General features: G+C 46.2%; 1 protein-coding gene across 4 annotated transcripts; it reads right to left on the bottom strand.

The window, feature by feature from the left end:
- MDM4 (MDM4 regulator of p53) lies at positions 1-20,874 on the bottom strand. Of its 4 annotated transcripts, none has more exons than XM_032203059.1 (11): positions 20,747-20,874; positions 15,059-15,165; positions 12,432-12,506; positions 10,792-10,925; positions 10,354-10,403; positions 7,475-7,536; positions 6,611-6,707; positions 5,077-5,237; positions 4,385-4,519; positions 3,510-3,593; positions 1-2,328 (listed from the first exon to the last, which is right to left on the bottom strand). In XM_032203059.1, exons 2-11 carry the CDS (start codon positions 15,131-15,133, stop codon positions 1,774-1,776), a joined length of 1,428 nt encoding a protein of 475 aa, XP_032058950.1. In that variant the 5' UTR covers positions 15,134-15,165; positions 20,747-20,874; the 3' UTR covers positions 1-1,773. The 4 variants fall into 4 exon arrangements, with proteins under 4 accessions (XP_032058950.1, XP_032058954.1, XP_032058952.1 ...); XM_032203063.1 differs by lacking the exon at positions 20,747-20,874 and adding an exon at positions 17,536-17,627; XM_032203061.1 differs by lacking the exon at positions 20,747-20,874 and adding an exon at positions 16,949-16,994.
- Positions 20,875-21,072: the final 198 nt, after the last annotated feature.

Here is a 21,072-nt window from a genome sequence, read left to right as displayed (position 1 = left end):
TTCTTTCTTATCTTTAGTCAGGAGCGGAGCACTCCCTAGATCAGAAAGGGAACTGTACAGATGATGACAAAACGGGCTATATCCTACACAATGTACTGAATTCACACACCTGTATACTGAAGAGAGGTGAAGGCACTCTTGCTGCCAGATGCAGGCTCTCCAAAGCCCTGGAGAACATGCCTAGAACTGCCTTCCCCCACCTCTCTGGCCCTCAGTCGTGAACTCCAGACTAAATGGATGGCAAGACTATTCACTAACCTGATGTTTAAAATAAATAATGACCTAGAAAACTAAGAGAAATAATGCTTAATGCATGCTCCCACAGCGCTGTCTTCTCCCACTGGCTCCACAAACTCCTCGGTGCCGTCCAGAATCCAGAAGGGAAAGCTGGAAGAAGTGTGGAGGAGGGCTGCCCGGTTAGCCAGGGATCTCAGGGCATCCAAGGTGGCTGCAGGAAATTCTCTGGGAGCCCCAAGGCTTTACACTCCTACAATTCACCCGATTTAGGGCTGCATCCACCTGCCTTCCACACGTGAAGAACACAGCTCCTCTCCTTGGGGGAACACTCTGAGCAGAAACCCTCGCAAAGTCAGTGGGCTGAGGAGGAGCTGAGTACACTTCTAGTGCATGAGCTCATAGCTTAAAAACATGTAACCCTTTTTGAAGTTCTACGTGAGCTTTAACAACAAGTACACTAACCATAGACAACTTCGGAGAACAACATAAACGCTGAAATGGATCTGAGACATTAAATCACTGGGAAAGGAAATCGTTGTAGAGCATTCAAATCTTAACACCAAGCACAGTCCATAGGCAGTGCGTTGCAGGATTTTTTCTCCCCTCAAAGGCCCATACCCTGTCTGTAAAGCCACATCACACAGAGCGAGCATCTTCTAGACTGGCCTGATGAAATGCAGCAATGGTGGAAGCTGCAGCTGGGGAAGCTGCAATGGGCGCTGTGATAAAGAGCTATTATCATTTAACCCAGCTGGCACGCCAGATTCTGAGCTAACACTGGACAGGCTTCAACAAAGCAACAACAGCTGACATAGAACTGTACTGAAATGAAAAAAAGAATCAATACAAGTGAAAAAAAAATCCAACAACACGGCACAGTATAACATCTTACTTGACTCCCAACTGGTATGTAACCTGAGATAGCTATAGATTGAGAGTGCTCATTTCAAGTCTGGAAACAAAAGGACCTCAGTTAACAAACACACACAAAACAAAAACAAAAAACATCTTATTAGATACATGATTATTTGCTTCCCATCGCCTTCAAGAGAACTGATCCTTGGAGAAATGGCTTCTCTAAATTAGAACCCTCTTCACCTCCCCTCCCCTCCCCTCCCATCCTTCCCACCCCACCCACTCTGCATATATTATTTGTCAGCTCCAGACTCCTCCCTTAAAAAGCATTGCACAGGGTTTGACTTCCTGGAGAACACTCCAACAGCCAAAGTCATAACTCTCTCCAAAACTTGCTTCCTGCAAGGACCAGTTGTCAGAACAGAGAATCATAGTAAGTGATTAAAAACTAGGGTATCGATACCAACATGCTGGTTATTGTGTGTTCCCTACAGGGTTTCATTTGAACAGACAAAAAAAAAAAAAAAAGATGCTACTTCATTTGATGCAGATGATTCACGGGCAGTTTGGAATCTTAATTCTCTTTGGTGTTCACCTGATGATCTCTGAAGTTAGGGCTTGTGTAGAGTGCAAGAGAATCCGCGTGCTATCTTTTGATAGAGAAGGCCTGAACTGGTACAGCTATCCCATAAAGATTCTGATCACCATCTCAATCTCTTTCCTGCACACTGGACAAGGTGATCTCTTTTTCTTCAACATCTTTGCACACTTGAAACAGGCCACAAGGTGAGCAGTCCTTCCATGGACAATATTCCCATCCCGTGGTCTGTGATGGCACAAGAAGCAAGGATTCAGTAATTTTTTTATGCTCTCTAAAGACTGTATTTCTTCCTCTGTTTTACGTTCAGTGAAATGCAACAGGGACTCTCTGCTTTCACATTCTCGTGCCAAATCCAAAGACTCAATAGAGCTGCAGGGATCTACACGTAATTTGTTCTCTACCACATACATGTCTTTAGGTTGGCCAACTGGAGCAGAAATAGTCCTTCGGCAGTCCGGGACATCTATCCCTTCATCCTCGTTTTTGTTTTGCATAGCATCAATGTTGGACAGAGAAAGAGAATGAGCCAGTTTGGGACAATCTGAGTACCAGTCCTTCCGTAGGGCCCAGCAGCGGTAACAGTACCGTTTGCCTGGAGAGTTAAATTTCTTGCATTTGGTGCATTGCCAGCAGTCCTGAAGAACGATTGAGGCAGACAAAAACAGCAGCAAGTTAGTGTGATATTCCATACGATTCTTTTCCCCAGCATAGGAAAAGCAGAAAAGGAGCTTCAACAAAAGAGGACATTATAACCAAGGCTTGCAAATGCATGGATGCTACTTTGATTTTCAACACCTCAGAAAGCCTAAAGGAACATTTTACTGCCCTTCTCCCAGCCTCCACCACTCTGCAAGAACACAACGTTCTCAAGCTGTGCAGTTTATTGAATCTTCAGTATCTCACCCTAAATTCAAGGGCAGAGCTCCTGCAGTCAGTTAGGAATATATCTCCCAGACTCATTAATCATTTAGCACCTGATGAACCTGCAAAACCTATAGCTGCGTATTTGTTTATCCCACAAAACAAGTGCAAGAGCTGCCCAAGATCAGAGCTATGTTTCAGCTGCCCAATGCTAGGGACATCCCAAGTCATTGAGCATACGCAGACCAGAAAATAATGCTGGAAAATGTTGGTGTCACCGGCTACAAAAATTATCATGACACGTTTGCTGTCTTAAAACAAGACTCAAAAGACTCTCCTCCTGATTTGGCCATACAAGTTGTTTGAGAAAGAAAAAAAAAAGGGGTGAGGTGGGGTGTGGATTCTCTCCTCATGGCAAAGACCACAATGAAGGAACTGACAGCTTCCTAGCCTGCCTGGATGTCCAGGGCTCAGTGGAATACTGATTCTGACTCAGATATTTGCACTGACAATTTTTTGAGTATGATCACTTTATATTTGGCCACTTCGGTGATAAAACACTCCTAGATAGAATCCAAATAAATCCTCTCACATTGCCCCCAAAAGTGCCAAAGCCACCTAAGTTCCAGGACTGCTCTGTGGCCAGTGGAGGCATTTTTTGTCTTTGGACTGGGTGGGCAGTCATGGGCTGCCACTGCTTAATGCCCACCCAATTTAGAGCTTAACTCAGCCGGGTCCAAAACAAAGCAGGTAAGGTCAAGCCAACTTCTCTACATTCCTTCCCAGAGGTTACAGAAATACTTTTTGTTTGATTTTGTGCTTTTCTTGGCCTTTGAAATGCATACAAGAACCAGATTCTCTTACCACAACCAGGAGCTGTAAGATGAGTTTTTCTAACTACAGCTAGGACTGCAGCATACTCCAGGCAAGGAACGCTGACCCAAAGGATGCCTACCTCAGAGGCTGCAGCTTCTGTGTCCGTGTCATCACTTAAGCACTGAGAATCCTCAAAGTCATGCAAACATGCATCCTCAGTCACCTGGGAAAAGCAGATATGCTGTCAGAATTGCAGCAAGGATCTGTGTTTACAATGTGCCTGGCACAGTAGAGCAAAACTAAAATAACACCATAATCACCATGAGAATTAATCCATTTAGAGAAGTGAATGGAAAGCCGTTTTATGTACTGTATCTATTCCAGAACATTGTTGATAACTGTTGCTGAGCTGCTTTACAGTTGTATTTTCCTGTGATCGATTTATCTCTCTCTCTGATGTACACAAAAGTCATACAAATGCAAGCATATACACCTGAGTGTTCCTACTAAATTCCGTGGAAGAAAACATGAATTCAATCATTTAAACATAAATCTGATTAGTTTTTCTTGTGACTAGTGTTACTACCACCTCAGCTAGCAGATTCAGGCAAGAAGCTTATCTTATACGAAACATTAGCACTACGTAAGCTGAGATTTTCTTCCTTTTATAAAAAAATTAGATTTCAGATACTGGCCACAAATTTAGTAGAGTTGGTGCTACAATTTTAAGCAATTTTAAATTAATCGTGTGCCTTGAAAATGCACATCTGAAAAAAAAACAGACTAACTACAAGGGAAAGCTATCACATCACGTACAGAATGGTGACAGCCTTTTCTAAACACAATTTAAACTCTGGATGATTACAAATCTAGCTCCTTTCAAGTCAATGTAACACGAGAAGACAGACGAAAAGCAAGGGCTTTTCATGAGAAAAAGTATTTTTTTTTTGCATGCGATTGCTTAAACGAGGCCAACCAGTGGAACATGTGTACTGTGGCTGTTTTGAAAGGTACCTTTTTGTCATCTTCTTTCACTTCCTCGCAGTCAGCTGTTTCCACTTTGACTGCAGCACTGGTCTGATCTGACGGACTTTCGTTGAGGAACCACAAGTCATCAGTAGTATCTGAAACAATGGCAGTGTCTATGTCCTGTTGGAGAAGAAACGAGAGAGACCACTTAGAGCTCAGGGTATCAGCAGCAGGAGTACCAGCACTGCAGCCACAGCCAGTGAACACCTCGCCCTTTTTCCTCACTAACAGCCTTCTCAGCTCTGGTCAACTTCTCCAGTCACCCCTAGGAGAAAAAGGGACAGATCACTACTCTCAAATAAACCACCCCTTTTTTTTGGCAGCAGCACTGTGCTCGTTCCCCTTGCTAGCTGGCCATACAGCTGGCCACCATGCTACCATCATCTGCACTGCGTAACAACTTTCGACCCAGAAGAGGGGCAGCTCCTGCAATACAACCAGTGCTCTGGAGTGCAGAAGGACCTTCAGTGGATAACAGATTGCCTAGTTTATTTAACAACACTAAAGGTAACCAACCACCTGATGTGAAAGGCTGGGACAGGAACACAGAAAGGAGAGGCTGAAAGTCCTGAAGGGATGTGGGAAGGGAAGAGAAGGAACAAGAATTTATTATTTACTTGGAACACGAAAGAGGAGAGGAAGAGAATACAGTTCACCTCTTTAAAATGTCTACACACCTGGTTAGTCTGAATATCTGTTGATCCATTACTTCTGGACTTGTAATTGCTTCTGAGGTTGCCTAAAAACCACCATGGAAGACCAGCTACATCCCATTCCTCAAACACTAGGTCCAGTTTAGGCTTCTTGCTTTTAGAGAGGTTTTCTATTAAGTCTTTGTCTGTAAGAGCCAAGTAGAATCTAAGTCATGCCACACCTACATCATTTAAGAGACTAGCAGAGAAAAGTTTGGCCCCATCTGATTTGAGAAATCTTCCGTGCTCTATCTGAAAGCCAGAGATAAAGCTAACAGCTTTGAGGTTTGTGTAAGCGTACTGAGATGTCAGATCTGCTGCACATCTGTGCCAGTGTATCTACCCAAGCAAACCTGCCAAAATAGTCACCACACAGCCATGAGAGGTCACAGAAGCATCCCCAAGCTCCCAGTGTCTCTGTAACTGTACACGTTTCTCTTTAGCGTTACCTTAATTTTAAGGCTCAATACACAAACATGAACTCTTCTTTCAGAACTCTATCCAAGTCAACACAGAGAAAATTCCTGAATGCTTAATATGTAGAAAAGACTGGTTTGAATTTGGTTCAGAATTCAAATGATGGGAGCTCCTGAATTCCCAAACCAGCTCAAAATCAGAAAGGTAAAAATCTATTCTTCATAGCCCCCTGCTTCAGCCTCCTCCTTTTTAGCCAGTGCAGTTTAGTCTACGATCCTTAACTCAGAGGTTTGAGCTTCGAGATAACCTTGAATCCATCTCTCCTCAGTTCTGAGAGCTTCAAAGGCACCAACAAGGACTGTTTCTGCCTCCTCTGTACATGCAGCCAAGAAAATATTTACTGCTCCCATTTTATCCAGAAATACGCACACTTGCAAAGATGATTTAGGTTTACAAATTAGTTTCCTTGATATGAGAATAATCTGAGAGTAGAAGGTGGAAAAACAGGAAAATTGTTTCTGTAACATCAGAAATCCTTGAGTGAACCAGCAAGAAATCCCCAGACATTAAAACAAAGGAAATGTCTAAATATGAAGGAGCTGTATGATACTTAAAGTGGGCAGGAAAAAAAAAATCCCGTTGTTATTCAGATTCCTGATTGGTTTGCAGGTAATGACTGCAGACAGCTCAGGCTGTGTTCTATGTAATCAGAGGAGAGAGTCCCTTGGGAAGATAAATAGATACGAGTATAATTTCGGCATTTAAAATACCCTTCAGCAAGGTCTGTAAGATTGTTGATGGCATTGTTTAGTGATAGATGCGTTTTTGGGGCTTAACCTGCCATTTTATTCAGTGTTTGTTTGTTTATGAGACCAAATATCCAAGCTAGAAAACAAGTCTATCATGAAATACCTTCGACAGACATTTGCAGTTCTCTCAATCTTTGCCATAAAATGATGAGTTTTAAAGATTGCATTTCACAGGTTTTTATTAGTCTCCCAACACCCTCCTCCAGCAGCTGCCTGATGCAAAGCTCAACGTGTCACACTGGGGAAGGAGAAGTGCTTGCACACACTGTCACCACAGAAAAGCTGGCACTCACCTCCATAATTCTCACATTTGTGCTCTGAGGTAGACACAGCAGATGTATTGCTTTCACCTTCTCTGATGACAGTGTCAGAACCTTCTTGCGGGCTAAACTGCGTGAAGGAAGGAAAAAACAGATGTTAGTCCACCAGAGCTTATAGGGACAAGGGGATGTAGCACTTCCATTCCGAGTCACCAGCTGCAGTACAACACCAAAAAGGCATGAAGAGAAACAGGAGTTTCTGAACAACAGCTATACACACTGTTAACTCTTTAGGAAGGCTAATGCATCTGTAATCAGCACAAACAATATACTTGCAACCCAGGAAAAACCTTAAGATTGGCAAAAATCCAAAAGCTGCCATCTTAAATGAAGAAATACTGTGATCTTCATGACTCTCTGCCCCCCTTCAATGTGAACAGACACCTCCCAGACCAATTTCCTTAACCCCAAAATATACCTGAGACAAGTTAGAATACACAAAGATTTTTCCTAGGTTTCAGATTCTGCCTGAAAGCTTCAAAAAACAATCCTATTAAACACAAAACCTATTCACACTTTTTAGAAACTTTAACTATTTGGCAATTCCTACTCAGAGAGGGGATGAGAGAGAGGGGGAAAGACGTGAAAAGACAGAGCACGCTGGAGGAACTGAGGACTAGAAGTGCTACACCCCAGAGAAACGCGCTCAGAGACTGGTACTCTGTTATGATGAGAACAGAGAAGGGTCACTCTGTCCCTGCTCTGTGGACTCCAAGAACTTTCAGGAAGGTGAGGACCTGGCAGCCAAGCAGCACAAAGTTCTGGCAGTCCACCATGCACAGGTACAGAGAAGGGGCACTCTGTACAACAAAAGAAACCACCAGGCAGTGGGTTTACCTTCAGCTGGTCTTGGCTTGGCTTATCGACGCTCTGTTCCTTTGCGAGATTCTGTGCAGCATCTAGATAGCAGGTAAAACAAAAGAAAAAACCTTCCCTGGTAATAACCATTCTCACAACACAGAGGGTCTTCAGCAAGCAACCAACGAGCCAGGCTTGGCAGACCTCTAAGTAACCCTTTAAGGAAACAGAGCCCTTTCTTTCTTAGAGAGCTGACCATTTCCTAAAGAGGCACCACTCTAGTATTCCTAGGGCTTTGCTAGACACATATGGAGGCAAAACCCTATGGAATACAGCTGTGCCTCCCCACAAATGCAGCTTGATGGAACTACAGCATGTAAGAACCTTCTTCCCAATGTGAAAAACTATTCTGTCTCCTTCAGCCTGTCCTCAGGGTGTGAGCTCTAGGTCCTTCACACAGAAGGCCTGCATGGAAGCAGAAACCCAGAGCAACAGCAGAGGGTGGGAACTTCAAGGCTGGACCAGATCTACACTGAAGAAGGTGAACAGAAAAAGGAAGGTTCTTACAAATACCTGAGAATACTACTGCTTTTGGTACTTGCTTAGAGAGGCATCCTTCTGAAGGGTGTGGGCATCCAGAACAGGAACTAGACTAAGAATTCCATGCACAGCAGGCTCTTTCCTGGGTAACTGAGTATATAGCCATACTACAATTTGATCCAGACAATTATGCTGGCCCCACAATTTAATTAAAAGGCCAACCTAAACAGTTAGAACAATCAACAAAATCTTCTACTAGAAGAGCTGTGTTTAGGAATTCACTCTCTGAATAGGATGACTTGCTAGAAAACAAAAGATGCAAGGATGGCTCCTGCTTTCTCCCATTTCAGTTTAAAAATTCCCTGCAGAATGCCAAGGAGACACGAAGAATCTGATTCACATCATGAATCACGGCACTGATACAAAAGCACTGAAAACTACCCCTGTAGGCAGAAAAGTGGACCATAAAGTGATGAGCACAGGACCACAAAATGACATGGTTCTATCCCACATTTTTTGCCTTCCACGCATTAGTTCAGCCTTCTTTTGTTCCCTTCCCTCAGCATACAGCTTCTGTAGTCACTAATTATTTGATACCTGAAGGAAAGCAGAAGCCAATTGGCTCATCCATCACTGCTTTGTCTCTGCAGTGGCATTAGAAGAGCTGAAGAACTGCCCTTCTAACAATTCACAAGTGACACGTACTAGTCTTAAACACTAAGAAAATACACTCCACTTACTGGAAGGCTTTCTTTGAAGCCCACATATTATCAGGAACTGAACGTAAAATGCCCTTAAGGAGAAGTAGGTATTCCTAAAACCTCCTCATGTGATTCATACTAAGAGTGAAAGTTTGCCATGTAAGGACACCATCTGATAAAAAGCATTATGTAAGAGCTTAATCTTCGTTATCAAGATGTACTGCAGTCACTTTTCTTTCTACAAGGGTACTTGAAGTGGGCAGGATAATCTGCAAAGTGATGTTCTGATAAGCACTGGTTTGGCTAATGAACACAAGTGGCTATTGCACAACATGAAACAGAATGGCCTCTATGCCCTGCAGCACCTTCAGCTACTGATATATTGCAACAAAGGAAAAACAACACCAAGAGTCATCCTTCCTACATATTTGCCAAAGGCCTGGTCTGCCAAACCTGTTTCGTTTCATGGTCACACACACACAGGCACACATGGTAGAAAAACTCAATGGCCATCTCACTAAAGGAACAGTACTTCCTTTGGCACGATTAGGAATAGTGACACCACAACTGGAGCACACACACACACAGCCACACGTGCAGGGCCACAAGCACACACCAAGTGGAAGGGAACAGGGCAGCAGAGGAGAGCATTCTGCCGAGATCCGTTGCTCTCCACCTACACTGCCTACAGGGAAAAGGCCAGGGTACCACCAGCAAGGGGAACTGCACTCACACAGTAAATCTGCAGCTAAGTGTTTAGACAACAGTCTGCTTAGGAAGGTTCTTTTGTATAAACAGGGAAAGGAGGGGAACCTCAGAGGCACTAATATACGGCTTAAAGCAGACACATGAACAGTTTAGGGCCATGTTTTCTCAGTTTCTAAATTTGAACTAGTGTTTATGTCTGTCTGCACAAACAGGCTAAGCACTTAGGAAGAACTAAGCCCATATTATCTGCCTGGATACCCCAGGAAGAAGGACACGAGGCTGCACAAATCCCCTGGTATAATTCACTCATGATTTGCACATTCGTGCTTTCAAGAGATGTTTATTTTCACATGAAGATGACCAGCTGTACGGTGGGAACTGGCTGCAAGGGAGCCATCAGCTGACATTAAGTTAAGAACAGATTTTAACTTATGACTGAAGGACTTTTGATGTAGGTAATTTCTCTCATGAGCTGAAAAACTAATAGCAACCTTTAAAGGTTCAAGTGTTTCATTAAAGTCCAGACCTCCTTGGATTGCAGAACTAGCTTAGGTTTCCAGCACTCTTTACATTCACTCTCAAGACTATGAAAGCATAAAATGAGGTAAGAGAGAAGTCACAGAATGCTATGAAACTGCAAGAAGACTGAGAAATCAATAACCATTTGGACGAGACACTTCAGCCACGATGATTTGTACATCCGCAATATTTAGTCTGTCTGCCATTCTGAGGCTTGGCCACTGGTTGCAGGCAGCTGTATTACTCAACCAGCTAACTGATTTCATACCACAGCTACTGATGGTGCACACACAAAAAAAAAAAGACACATACTCAAAGAGATTGTCTTGTCAAAGCCTTCATTAGCAGCTTGTTCCAACTTCAGAAACACGTCTTTTCTGAATATCATTACTTACCCAAGTTACATCAACACTATATTGAATATAGCTGTCCATACCGTGACAAACCTACCTGTCATTGCAGCAGAAGTCAGGTTCCGTTTCAACATTTCATAGACTGGGCTGTTGAAAAAGAAGGAGATAGTTTATTATGCAAGGAAATGCTGGAATCAGCAGGGCAATTTTTGTCACTCTTTAGCTAAATGCTTGCTACAGAGAAGTCTAGCTCAGAAAGTGAGGGGTGCAGCCTTTAGCAGGAGTCTGAAACCAACTGTCTGAGAATACACAGAAATAAAAGGGGGGAAGAGATGTCACTTCAAGCAGCTGTCTGGACCATTCAGAACTGGCTCTTCAAAACAAAGGAGCTGAACTTGAACTTGTCAAATCAACTAGCCAAAAGTCACTGGCATTCATGGAGGCTTATGTGACTGTAAGTGGGAACAGTGACACCAAGGGCCTCCTGACTCAGTAATCTCTGTGAGACATCATGTTAACAGCCACTTTTTCTTACCTTGGATCTTTTACAGAGAAGCTCTCCAGCCCCAGCAGTTCTCCCAGCTGATCTCCTCCACAGTACACCATGTGTTGCTGTCTTTTGTCATACAGCTGCTTCACCATTATATACTGTCCTAGGTGATGCATAACCTGTGGACACGGAACATACCATGAGCCACGTCTGCAGCTGAAACCAAACCACCAAAGGCCCTGGAAATTTGCTTTAGTTTATGTTACTTGCCTCCTTACATAGTGTCAGTCAAACAGTACCTGCTAATTCTGCATTTCTGGCATCCATCAGTGCCTCACAACTAAGGGAGAATTCTGCTTTAACACACTGCTGTAAGGTTTATAATTACTAACCCTTGACAGGTGAGAAAACTGAGCTGAAAATGGATAAACAGGAGTCACTCTGCTATCCCACACTAAAAAAACACATCGTGTTATCTGGGACATCTCCCAGAGTGACAGCTCCGGATGGAGCCTGTAAGATTCACATCAACTTTACAAAGAACTGTCCCTGGAACAGAAAACCCTGAAAGAATGCTGGCAAATCATTCAAGGTCCACTCTTTGAAATGGGAGCGGGAACAATATAACAGCTCAGAGTAAAGAGAATGAAATGGCATGGGGAGGAGGCAGAAGGTATCACCAGCTCAAAGCTGTATAAGCTGTTACTAAAGGATGGCCACAATTGCAGTGTCATTCCTGAGGAGACAGCTTGCAAGATGCAAAAACGTGAGCATCAGTATCACAAAGCATGGAGAGAAAACATCCTGTGAGAGCTACCAGACACTACCAGTTATAGTGAGGAATCCACAGGACAAGAAGAAAAAAGGTGAAAAAAGTTAAGCACAATATAGGCAAGGATCCATCCCCCATTACCCACCAAAGTGACCTCCTGAATGACAGCAAATGCCACCAAAATTATGCTAACAGGATGCCATTCACTGCAGAAAAACTGACTTAGTGGAGTTAAAATGTTAATCCATACGAGCAACACGCATTTAATACTCAACTCCCCCCATTTAAACCATTCAATTTGTTTTTCCAAAACTTTTTAGAAGCTAAATAAGTTATTTAAATGCATAAGTGTTTAAAATAAGTCACAGGGCTCTGCAGGAATATTTGACACATTCATAATGAAAAACCACTGCATTTAATTCTTTGCAGACAGGCTACTCTTGTAAATCACAGTCGGTGTCATTTTTTTAATCTTGTACATATATTGCATTTTAATCTTAAAATAAATGAATTCACAGGGTCTCTCAGGTTTAGCTGACAAGCTATTTCAAAGAAAACTTAAAAGAAAAATATCAACTAGAATCCAATTTTTAAGGCTTTCATGCACTGAGCAGACAGCAAGACAATTGAATCCTACGCCCTCTCAGGTATGTGACTATCTATCCCATCTTTCCTCTCTTTAAAGAGGTTTTTGATTTTATTTCACACTCCATTCCCAATTCCTTCAAAGGCTCTCCGGACAATTAACGATCAATCAAATCGCAGCAGCCCTCCGGGTGCGGTACCCCTGTTTTGCAGGTAGGGCTTCCAAGCAGAGAAGAATCAAGAGCCAGCCCCAGCCCTTCCCCACCAAGGGCCATCTGCCAAGCGACCAAGGGCAGGCAGAGTTTCAGTGCCTGGAAACTGAGCCCACCTCTTTCAGCGTGAAGGTTTCTCCTTGGGCACCTGCAGCCTGCAGAATCTTCAGAAGTGGCAGTTTGGGTCGCACCTAAAACACGAAGCAGGGATTTTTGTTAGAAGGAGAAGCAGCAGTGCCCTGAGAGAAAGCACGTTGCCCTGGCATGCCTGCCTGCCACAGCTCACAAGCCCAAGTTGCTAAACCTGTGGAAGTTTGGCACACCAAGCCCAGAGATAACAACTGTGGGATGAATTGGAGATCATGGGAAACACCGCTTGCCTTAGGCTGATCTGCTGAGGGCTGGTACTCTTTTACAAGTCATCTGCATGGACAAGTGCTTAAAAAAAAAAAAAGTTAGAAGGACTGGAAATCAGCACAATCACTCTGACTCAAGTGCAAGACAAAAAAAAAAAAAAAAAAAAAAAAACCACACTCTGGAATTTGGGCAGACTGCTCCAAAGGCTTTAATCACTCCCATTGTCCAATTAACTTTGATGTCATTCATCATGTGGGGAAAGATCGGAAACTCAGACCCATGGTATGGAGGCCTGGGCAGTGACTAACCAAAGCACTGAGTCATACATTCAGGAGCAGGGACGGTTAATTAACACCAAGGATCAGGACGTGTATTTTCTGTGGCCCTCAATCATCAACCAAAACCTTTACTACACGAAATTCAAAGAATCCTAGGAACAATGCAACTGCACCACCACCTCTTTAGGTTTCACCCACACACCCCAGCCACTTTGAGTAGCAGAGGAGACAGATGATGCTATGCAAAACAGCAAGTTTTAAATAGCTCCTTCCCCCGCACCACTACTTCATCTACTCCACAAGAATTTTAACAATTCTTAGGAGAGCATCACCCCCTGGATCCACGCCTTGTGTTCCTACAAAATGTCAGAAAGCCCTCACTGTTCTGCCTGGAAGCTGAATGCCACGTAATTGTGTACAATATTGTATGCTAATGCGTGCGTTTCCCACACTGAACCTCTTGCTCTGCTCCCCTTTGTCTCCCAGATGCTAACACAGCGAGATGTTTCAATCTGGCACTGGGCAGAACGTCCAACCCTCAGCACACGATGTTCGTTGCTGTTTCTCCCACACTTTGACAAGACCTAAGCTCTCGAGGCATGTAATTTCTGCTAGTAAAGGACTTTAGCAATCAGTGTGAGGTGGGCCTCATGCACACACCCCTCCTTTCTACCTTTATAAATGCAACTCCAACACCTTTCCTGCCTGATATGAACAGTCTGCTTACAGCCCTGCATTTATTTCCTCAACAGCCAGCTCTAGCTGCACTACCATTTTCCTGCAGAAGGTAAGGAGAGGAGGGGTTTGGGTGCTCGTCACACAAATTAATTTGTCCCTCAGCTATCGGAGGTGATATTGGCAAAGCATTTGTCCCACTGTTTAAACACTGTACAACTTCATTTCTGCTGTGAGTGTATCTGGTCTGTGTTCTCATGACTGTAACTGTTGGATGCATTTTCAAGCTCAGAGCAACTCGTGTCCAGCCACAAGCCTTTCTGAGACAGCTTCTTCACCAGGAAAAAGCTGAGCACAACACAAGTAATTGCGTGTATCAGCACTTAGTTTTCAATAAGATGAAATTATGTATTTGCATTCATTCATTTCTCTAATGACCAGTCTCAAATAGGTTTTGAAATAACTCTTCATATCTTTCTTATTAAAGAAATAACCCAGTTCGCTTGATCCGTTTAGAAGGGGCCCTCATTAATCACAGCACAGCCAAAATCAAAGCGTTAGTCTGGAAACTGAGTGTTGACAATCAATATTTTGGTAATAATACCCCAGCCTATTTATGTACTTTTTTTTGAGCACTGATTGGAATAAATATTCATACATATGAATTCTGCCCAGGACTTGGCTATGTTTCAAAACTCCTAAATTAAGCCTCAAATGGGAAGATCTTCTGACTTCCTCTCAGCTCGTTTTCATTCCTGCCCCCTCCTTTCATATTGTAGAGACTGTTTTTTTTCCAGTGAAGTGGCTCTGGCAGGTGGGATGCCAGTCTTGGAGAAACATCTCGCTTTAGACCAGCTTTCTCTACCCGCTGTTTACACTACAAATATTTCTTTGCTCTGCCAACATACCGGGGCAGAGCCAGGCTCCCCCAAACCATGCACTTGCCCGTTGGCCTTGGCTTGAAGCTACAGCTACCTTTTTGTTCCAGGGCTGCTCTAAGAACAGGCAATAAGGACGGGTGCTGTGCTTGCCACTTACCTAAGCAACTCCAAAAAAGGCCTGGGGATGCCTTGCTGCCTGAGCAAAGTTCAACACAGCACATTATGGTGCTCCAACACCACTGTCACATAATCTAGCACTAGGAGAAATGTTCTATGGAGGATTTTTCTAAGTGCAGGTCCTGCATGAAACCATGCATCATGCCATTGCTTGTACAGCCCACGTTAACTGCTTTGTCTATTTTTCTGCCCTTTAAAATACTCCTAAATCTCTGATCTGGTAGTCAAAGCAACAGAAATCTTCAGGATAAAAGCCCTACTCCATCAGGCTAAATTCTTCTTACTTAAACAACATTAAAAAGCTTCGATTTGATGGAAGAAGTGGGAGCTATAAGTGAGGGGAAAGCAATGAAGGTAAGTAGGGGAGATAATTACCTGGTTAGCTTGTCCAAGAGTGATTCTGCAGGCATCCTCAGCTGCTGGATGCTGGGCAGAGCTTGAAGATGTCATGGTGGCAGTGATGAGCTGTTTGTGGCACAGACCTATAAACGAGAAGTTTCACGTCCCAGTTAAGCTGCGAAACCTGCTCTTGGGGTTTAATCACTTCCACTTCTTCGAAGTTTCAGGAAATCAGCGGTTCAAAAATAGCCCTGCCTGCGTATCCTAAACGTTGCTGTGCCCCCTCACCTGCTCTCCTACCACAGACCTGCTGGGCCCCGTCCTGGCTGCAAACAGCAAACTGGGACAGAGCTGCAGGGACTGGGGCTGCTTCTGCTCTGCCCCTCTAAGGAATTGGTGAGGAACCTGGACCTGCAGGCTCAAGGGAAGCACCAGTCTCTGCCACGCTGTTAGTGAGTGTAGTACGTTGAAATCTTTGAGTCAGAGGGAGGGGAAACAGAAGCTGAGTCACAGCAACCCCAAGGGAAATCCTCCCAGAAGAGCAAAGCCCTGAGCAGCCCGGGCTGATGGCAATGATTAGCACGTTCCCCGCCCGCTTTTTAAGAGATGAAAACCCGCGAAAGCTGCTGCAGCCTCCATCCAGAGCGAGGAGATGCAGGCCACAAGTTAACAATTCCACCAGCACCGCTGGCTGGGCGGGTGAAACGATCCTTTCCTGGAAAGGAACAAAAGGGGAAGTCCTGCAGCGATTTGAATTCGCAGCCCTATCAGTTTCAGCATCCACCCAAGGCCGGCAGCTTCGTATGCAGAGCGATCTGCAATGAGATCTGCCATGACTCATGTTCTCGACACCATCCAGCCCCATCTGCCCCACACGAAGTAGGTTCAAAACCTTCATCCTGACAGAGAAAGGGCAGCGTTAATTAGCTGCACGTGGGGACAGAGTAAACTGAACCCGCTGGAGAAGGAACCCAAGTCCTGACCTCTTCTTTCACACAGCGTCGCCTCCGCCCTACAGCACACGGATTTATCGCTGAGGCAAAGCCGTTCTGCTTCCCTGGCACAGGGCACAATAAATTCTGCTTTTTGACACTAATCTACTCGCATTTTTTACAGGCACCATGAAGGAAGTCCTGCGACTGACTCTTGCTCACACGGGTACATTTAAGGCTAGTGGGAGATGAACTACAAAGCAAAGCCTGGCTCCTGAGCTCGCCCACGCGGCTGCAGCTTTAGGAAAGTTTAGTCTGTGGATTCTGGCAGAGGTGCCAGCTTGTAACCCTTGCCATAATTTAATTTAAAAGTCTGAAGCCAAAAAAAATCGTTTCTTTCAAAGAAATATCTTAAGTTTGCTGCCACAAGACTCCTGACAGACAGGAGATGAGTCTTCCTATGTTGCTTAGGGAAGACTGAGTCGGATGCTCAGCTACATTCAGAAGTGAACACGAGCAAAACAAGCAGGCTTGTGCCTGAGGAATGTAAAAACATCTCCTGTTGAGACAAAACAAGCTGGACACTTATCTAGCAGGCAGTGCAAATACTTCAGTTGACAAAAGTTAGTTTCAAAACACGTTCAAGTTGATGGGCAGTGTCACACATTCACACCCTACCCCTCCCACTGCCCTGTTCATTAAGGAACAGGCACTAATTTACTAAGAGGCTTCTGGTATTTCTTATACTGTTGCATTTCCCTGAAATAAGCACTGTTGGGGATAAAATCCTTCCTGAAGATCAGGCATCTCTAAATTCTTAACGCTGATAAACGCGTGTCAAATTCAAGCTTGGTAAACCACGCTGACAGCAAGCAGATCTAGGCACACCCAGAAATAACTGACTTAAGAGCTGAAGTCGCTGCCGTCTTCAGTTCCTTGCAAGTTGGTGACTTACCCCTGCCACAAACTCTGAGCCACAGCTGAACTTACCCACCGTGAGCTTCTCCACTCCACGTCCCCTCTGTGCCTCTGCTCCTGCGAGTCCCTGTGCTAGGAGCAGCTCAGAGCCAGCCCCTGCCCCTCTGCTGGCTGCAGCTGGCTGCTAAATGCAGCAGGGGCGGCTGCAGGAGGTGTGAAGGGCAGGCAAAGAAGCACGGAGTTCCCCCCACCCTGCCTTCCTGGAAGGGGTTCTGCTGCCCCAGGGTAAGGCAGAAAAAACACTTGAAGTGCTCTGGCACTGCTTTTAGTGGAGGCAGGTGAGCTGGCGCCTCGCCTCCAGCCCCTACAAAGGGGATTTGTTAGCAGGTTAGAGCCTCAGCACCGCCTTGGAACATCAGACTCCTTTTTAACTTCTAATTAGGCTACCTAGCAAGTCCTGGGACATGTCCAGGCTGCAAACACCCACAAGATTCACAGAGGCAGCCCCTGGTTGCCTTGCCCGGACAGAAAACCTCCCCGATGCCCTGCTCAGGCTGGCCAGGAGGAGAAATGCTGCCAGAGAACTGCCCAGCTCCCTGCTGCAGTCCTACCCAGCTTCCCCAGGAACTGTATTGTCCCACTCATTTCATGCCAAACGCTTACCCTACAATGCTGGAAGCTTTCAAATTAATCTGCAGCCAACTGAAGGAAGCAGCAGAGGGCTCAGCGTTGCTCCTCTAAGTGGCTCTGGAGCTGTGTAACAAAACCACTCCAGAGCAGCCTGATGGCTTGGAAGAACCCATGAATCACAGAAGAGTCACCAAGCAAGGATTTTTCCCCTCAAATGCTTTATATGGGCATGCAGGCTACAGGGATGAGCACAGCCTGCCCGTCCTGTGAGTAAAAGTTCCTGAAAGAGATCAGAACTCCTTTAACCCACATTTGGTGCTTGGGGAAGGCAGGGTTGAGAGAGAAGATCGCAGCTAACGGCCCCAGAAGCTGCTGCAAGCTGTGTGCGTGGGCATTGCTTGGCAGCCACATCTGTAAAGCTGAGAATATATTTCTAATTCAGCTCACTTCTGTGTCTTTCATGCCAGACTGACGTGCTCTGCAGCTTCTGTGCAAAGTGGGGGCAGCAGCAAGGAGCATACAGCAGGCGTTATCCTGCTCGGTGTCCCCGCAGCCTCACCAACACCTTACTTGCACTCTGCTCTGAAGGGCTGTCCCCAGCCAGCAGCATCCTTCCTGCTTTCAAACGCTGTAATTGCTCCAGAAAACAAGCTTGCAGCCTCGTGTACAGTATCGTGGAGAGAGAAGCCCCACAGGGGAAGCTTTAGACAAGCACCGATCTGACAATTGAGTCACAGTTAATTAGGTTTGTCCCTATCAGTGCGAGGCCCTGGGAGCTTTGTGTCTGCCAGCTCTGCTCACCTTTCTCAGCACCACAACTCCTCCCCGTGAGCCTCGCTCACATCTTCAGCCCTTCTCCGGGCCCTAATTCTCACCTGAGTGCATCAAAATTCCCTCTGGGAGAGCTGCAAGGTGCCCCTCCAGGGCTACCTTGGAGGGATTTGTCTCCGTGAGCTGGTCCCAGGGCTGGGGGCTACCTGGGGGCCGCAGCAGGAGGAGGGAGAGCTGGGGCATGGATTCGGGGATTTGAACAGGTTTTGTGTTTTACAGCCTGCTTGGCTTCAATTTTCACTGTCCTGCTCTTAGTCAAGTGCTCCAATTCGTTGTCTGGAGGCTGACTTGGCATTTAATTAGGAAAAGCATCCTGAGAAAAACCCGATTTCACCACGGAGAAGCCCCGCAACGCATCACTAAAGGCAGAGCTCCGGCTTTTAACAACTAGCCAAAACGCTTATTTTAAAGAACTCTTTTTTGGAAACTGTTCTGGAATCAAACCCAGAGCTCATACAGCAGATGTAACAAGCCTGAATTTCTCCTGCCCCGGGTTTTGTTGCTGACACGCTGCATCTGCCCTGCACTGCCTGCTGCTACCTCCAGCTCTGCCAACGAGGCGCCGACAGCAGCCAACCTGTGACAGATGTTAGCACTTCTCAGAGTACAAATGTTATGCAAGGCCCTTTTATTGCAAAACCAGTTAAGCGGGAGGAAAACAAAACTGATTGTTTCAATTAAAAAGGAATGCTGGCCAAGGGCTCTGCAAATCTCCCTAAATCAGCCCTGCTGACAGTGGCTGTTGCTGGCGATGGCTGGAATCCGGCAGCAGCTCCAGCCCCACGCTCGTGCTGTTGTTTGCATTTATCTCTATTTTAATGTCTTAAATCGGGCTTTTCCTCGGGCTGCTTCTGTAAGGGGATGGCAAAACAACATCACCATTTAAGCACAGAGAGGAAGCAAGTCAGAGCGTTAAAAAAGCTGCTTCTTCACCAGGTGAGGGCTAACCGTGCTAGCCGTCCTGCCACAAAGCTGACATTAATTTTTAAGCCAGGCACTTCAGGAGGAGTGAAACTGAAGCCAGTAACCTTAGCAGTAGTGAAAAGCGAGAAAAGCCCTTATTTTAACCACATTTTCAGCAGAACCAGCCGCCTGACATCTGACTGCAGCTGAACATCTGGGGGTTTTTGCCCTGCTCCTAGAAGAGTTGCTGAACACGTCAGCGCTCTCCTGGAAGCCCGACTGCCACACAAAGCGCAGAGCTCGTCCCTGAAGACCCAGGCGCTCTGTACCCAAATTCTGACCTCCTCCAGGCACCATGTTTACCTTATTCACCTCATTTACCTCGCAGTCTCCTGTTGGGCAGCGCAGTGCCTGGGCCCAACCTACCTGCTGGAGACGTGACACGAACGAGTACCAGGGTGGGTGTAAATCCAAATTACAACAGCCGTCTGTGTTTCAAGTCCCCTTTTGATCCTGCTTGCTGTTCTTTCTCCAAAACAGCTCTTCTCTCAACCTGATCCTATCCAGGACTTGATTAAATTTAAATCCTTCACCCCTGATGTGAGCACTGCAACCCTCAGCAGCTCTGCACTGCCCACAGCCAGCACGTGGCAGAAAAAAAAAAAAAAAAAAAGGATCACCTTTTACAGCTCCTCGTGTGCAATAACTGCAGGGCTTTACACACCTGATCTCTGGGTTATTAATGCCTCTCTGAAATTAATTCCTTGTTACCACAGCTCTCAGCAGCACCACGCTGGGACAGCCCCTGGCGGCGCTTCGCCCTGGAAAAGCAGTGTTTAAGGGTAAATCGTGGGGTGAGAGATGAGGCACAGCACAGGCAGCTCTAAAGAGCTTCATTTTGTGGTCGGGCCACGTCGTTCTGCTCAAAAAATATTAAATTTGGCAGCAGAGCAACCAGGGCCAGGGCTGCCATGGGAGGGCCTGGCACAGACACACTTGGCACAACTCCTTGTGCTGCCGGGGCAGGTGGTTTAAGCACCAGGGGCCCGGAATTGTGCAGAATAAGGCTGATTTTTTGAATAAAAAGTTTTGGGGGTCTCTGAGGGACACCGACACAGCGCTCGGGGCCACCTCGTGAAGGCAGAGCCCTCAGCACACCCCAAGAACCGTTGTAGATCCCCACAACGCACTGAATATTACCACAGGAACAAGATTGCAAAGGGGCAGCTCCGATTTTGGGTTAGAAACTTGATTTTCACCCGCAAATCCCGAGCTTTACCCCCCCCCCCTTCCACTAACCCCTCCCCCAAGGCGCAGCACCGGGCGGGTGCCGCACGGCCACGGCTCCACTGCCCACGACCTGGTCCCGGAGCCCCAGATCCCAATCCCAATCCCAAACGCGCTCCCAATCCTAATCCTAATCCCAATCCCAACCATAATCCCAACCCTAATCCCAACACCAATCCCGCTCCCAACCACAATCCCGCTCCCCCGGCGGCTCACAGCTCACCCTAGAGCATCCCCATGGGCCCCCGGCCGCCCCCCTCAGGGGTGGGGGGTTTCCCCCTAGGCCCCCCGCGGGCTCCTCGCCTCCATCTTAGCGCCGCGGCCGCCCGCCGCTTCCCCTCGCAGCCAACATGGCGGCGCGGCCACTTCCGGCCCGGCGGGGCCGTACCATAGAGCGCGCCGGAAGCGTGGCCTAGAGTGGACCCCCCCCCCCCCTCCAGCCGTGGAGGACCGTGCTGAGGGCAGCGCGGCGCCATGAGGGGCCCGGGGCCTCCCCTCCCCTCCCCTCCCCTCCCTTCCTCTCCCCGCCGCCGTCCCCTGCCCCTCCCC

This window comes from Aythya fuligula, chromosome 25 (genome assembly GCF_009819795.1).
Source record: "Aythya fuligula isolate bAytFul2 chromosome 25, bAytFul2.pri, whole genome shotgun sequence".
NCBI classification, from domain to species: Eukaryota; Metazoa; Chordata; class Aves; order Anseriformes; family Anatidae; genus Aythya; species Aythya fuligula.
Note: the sequence above shows the minus strand (reverse complement) of the source record. Positions and strands in the feature narration are given on the sequence as shown.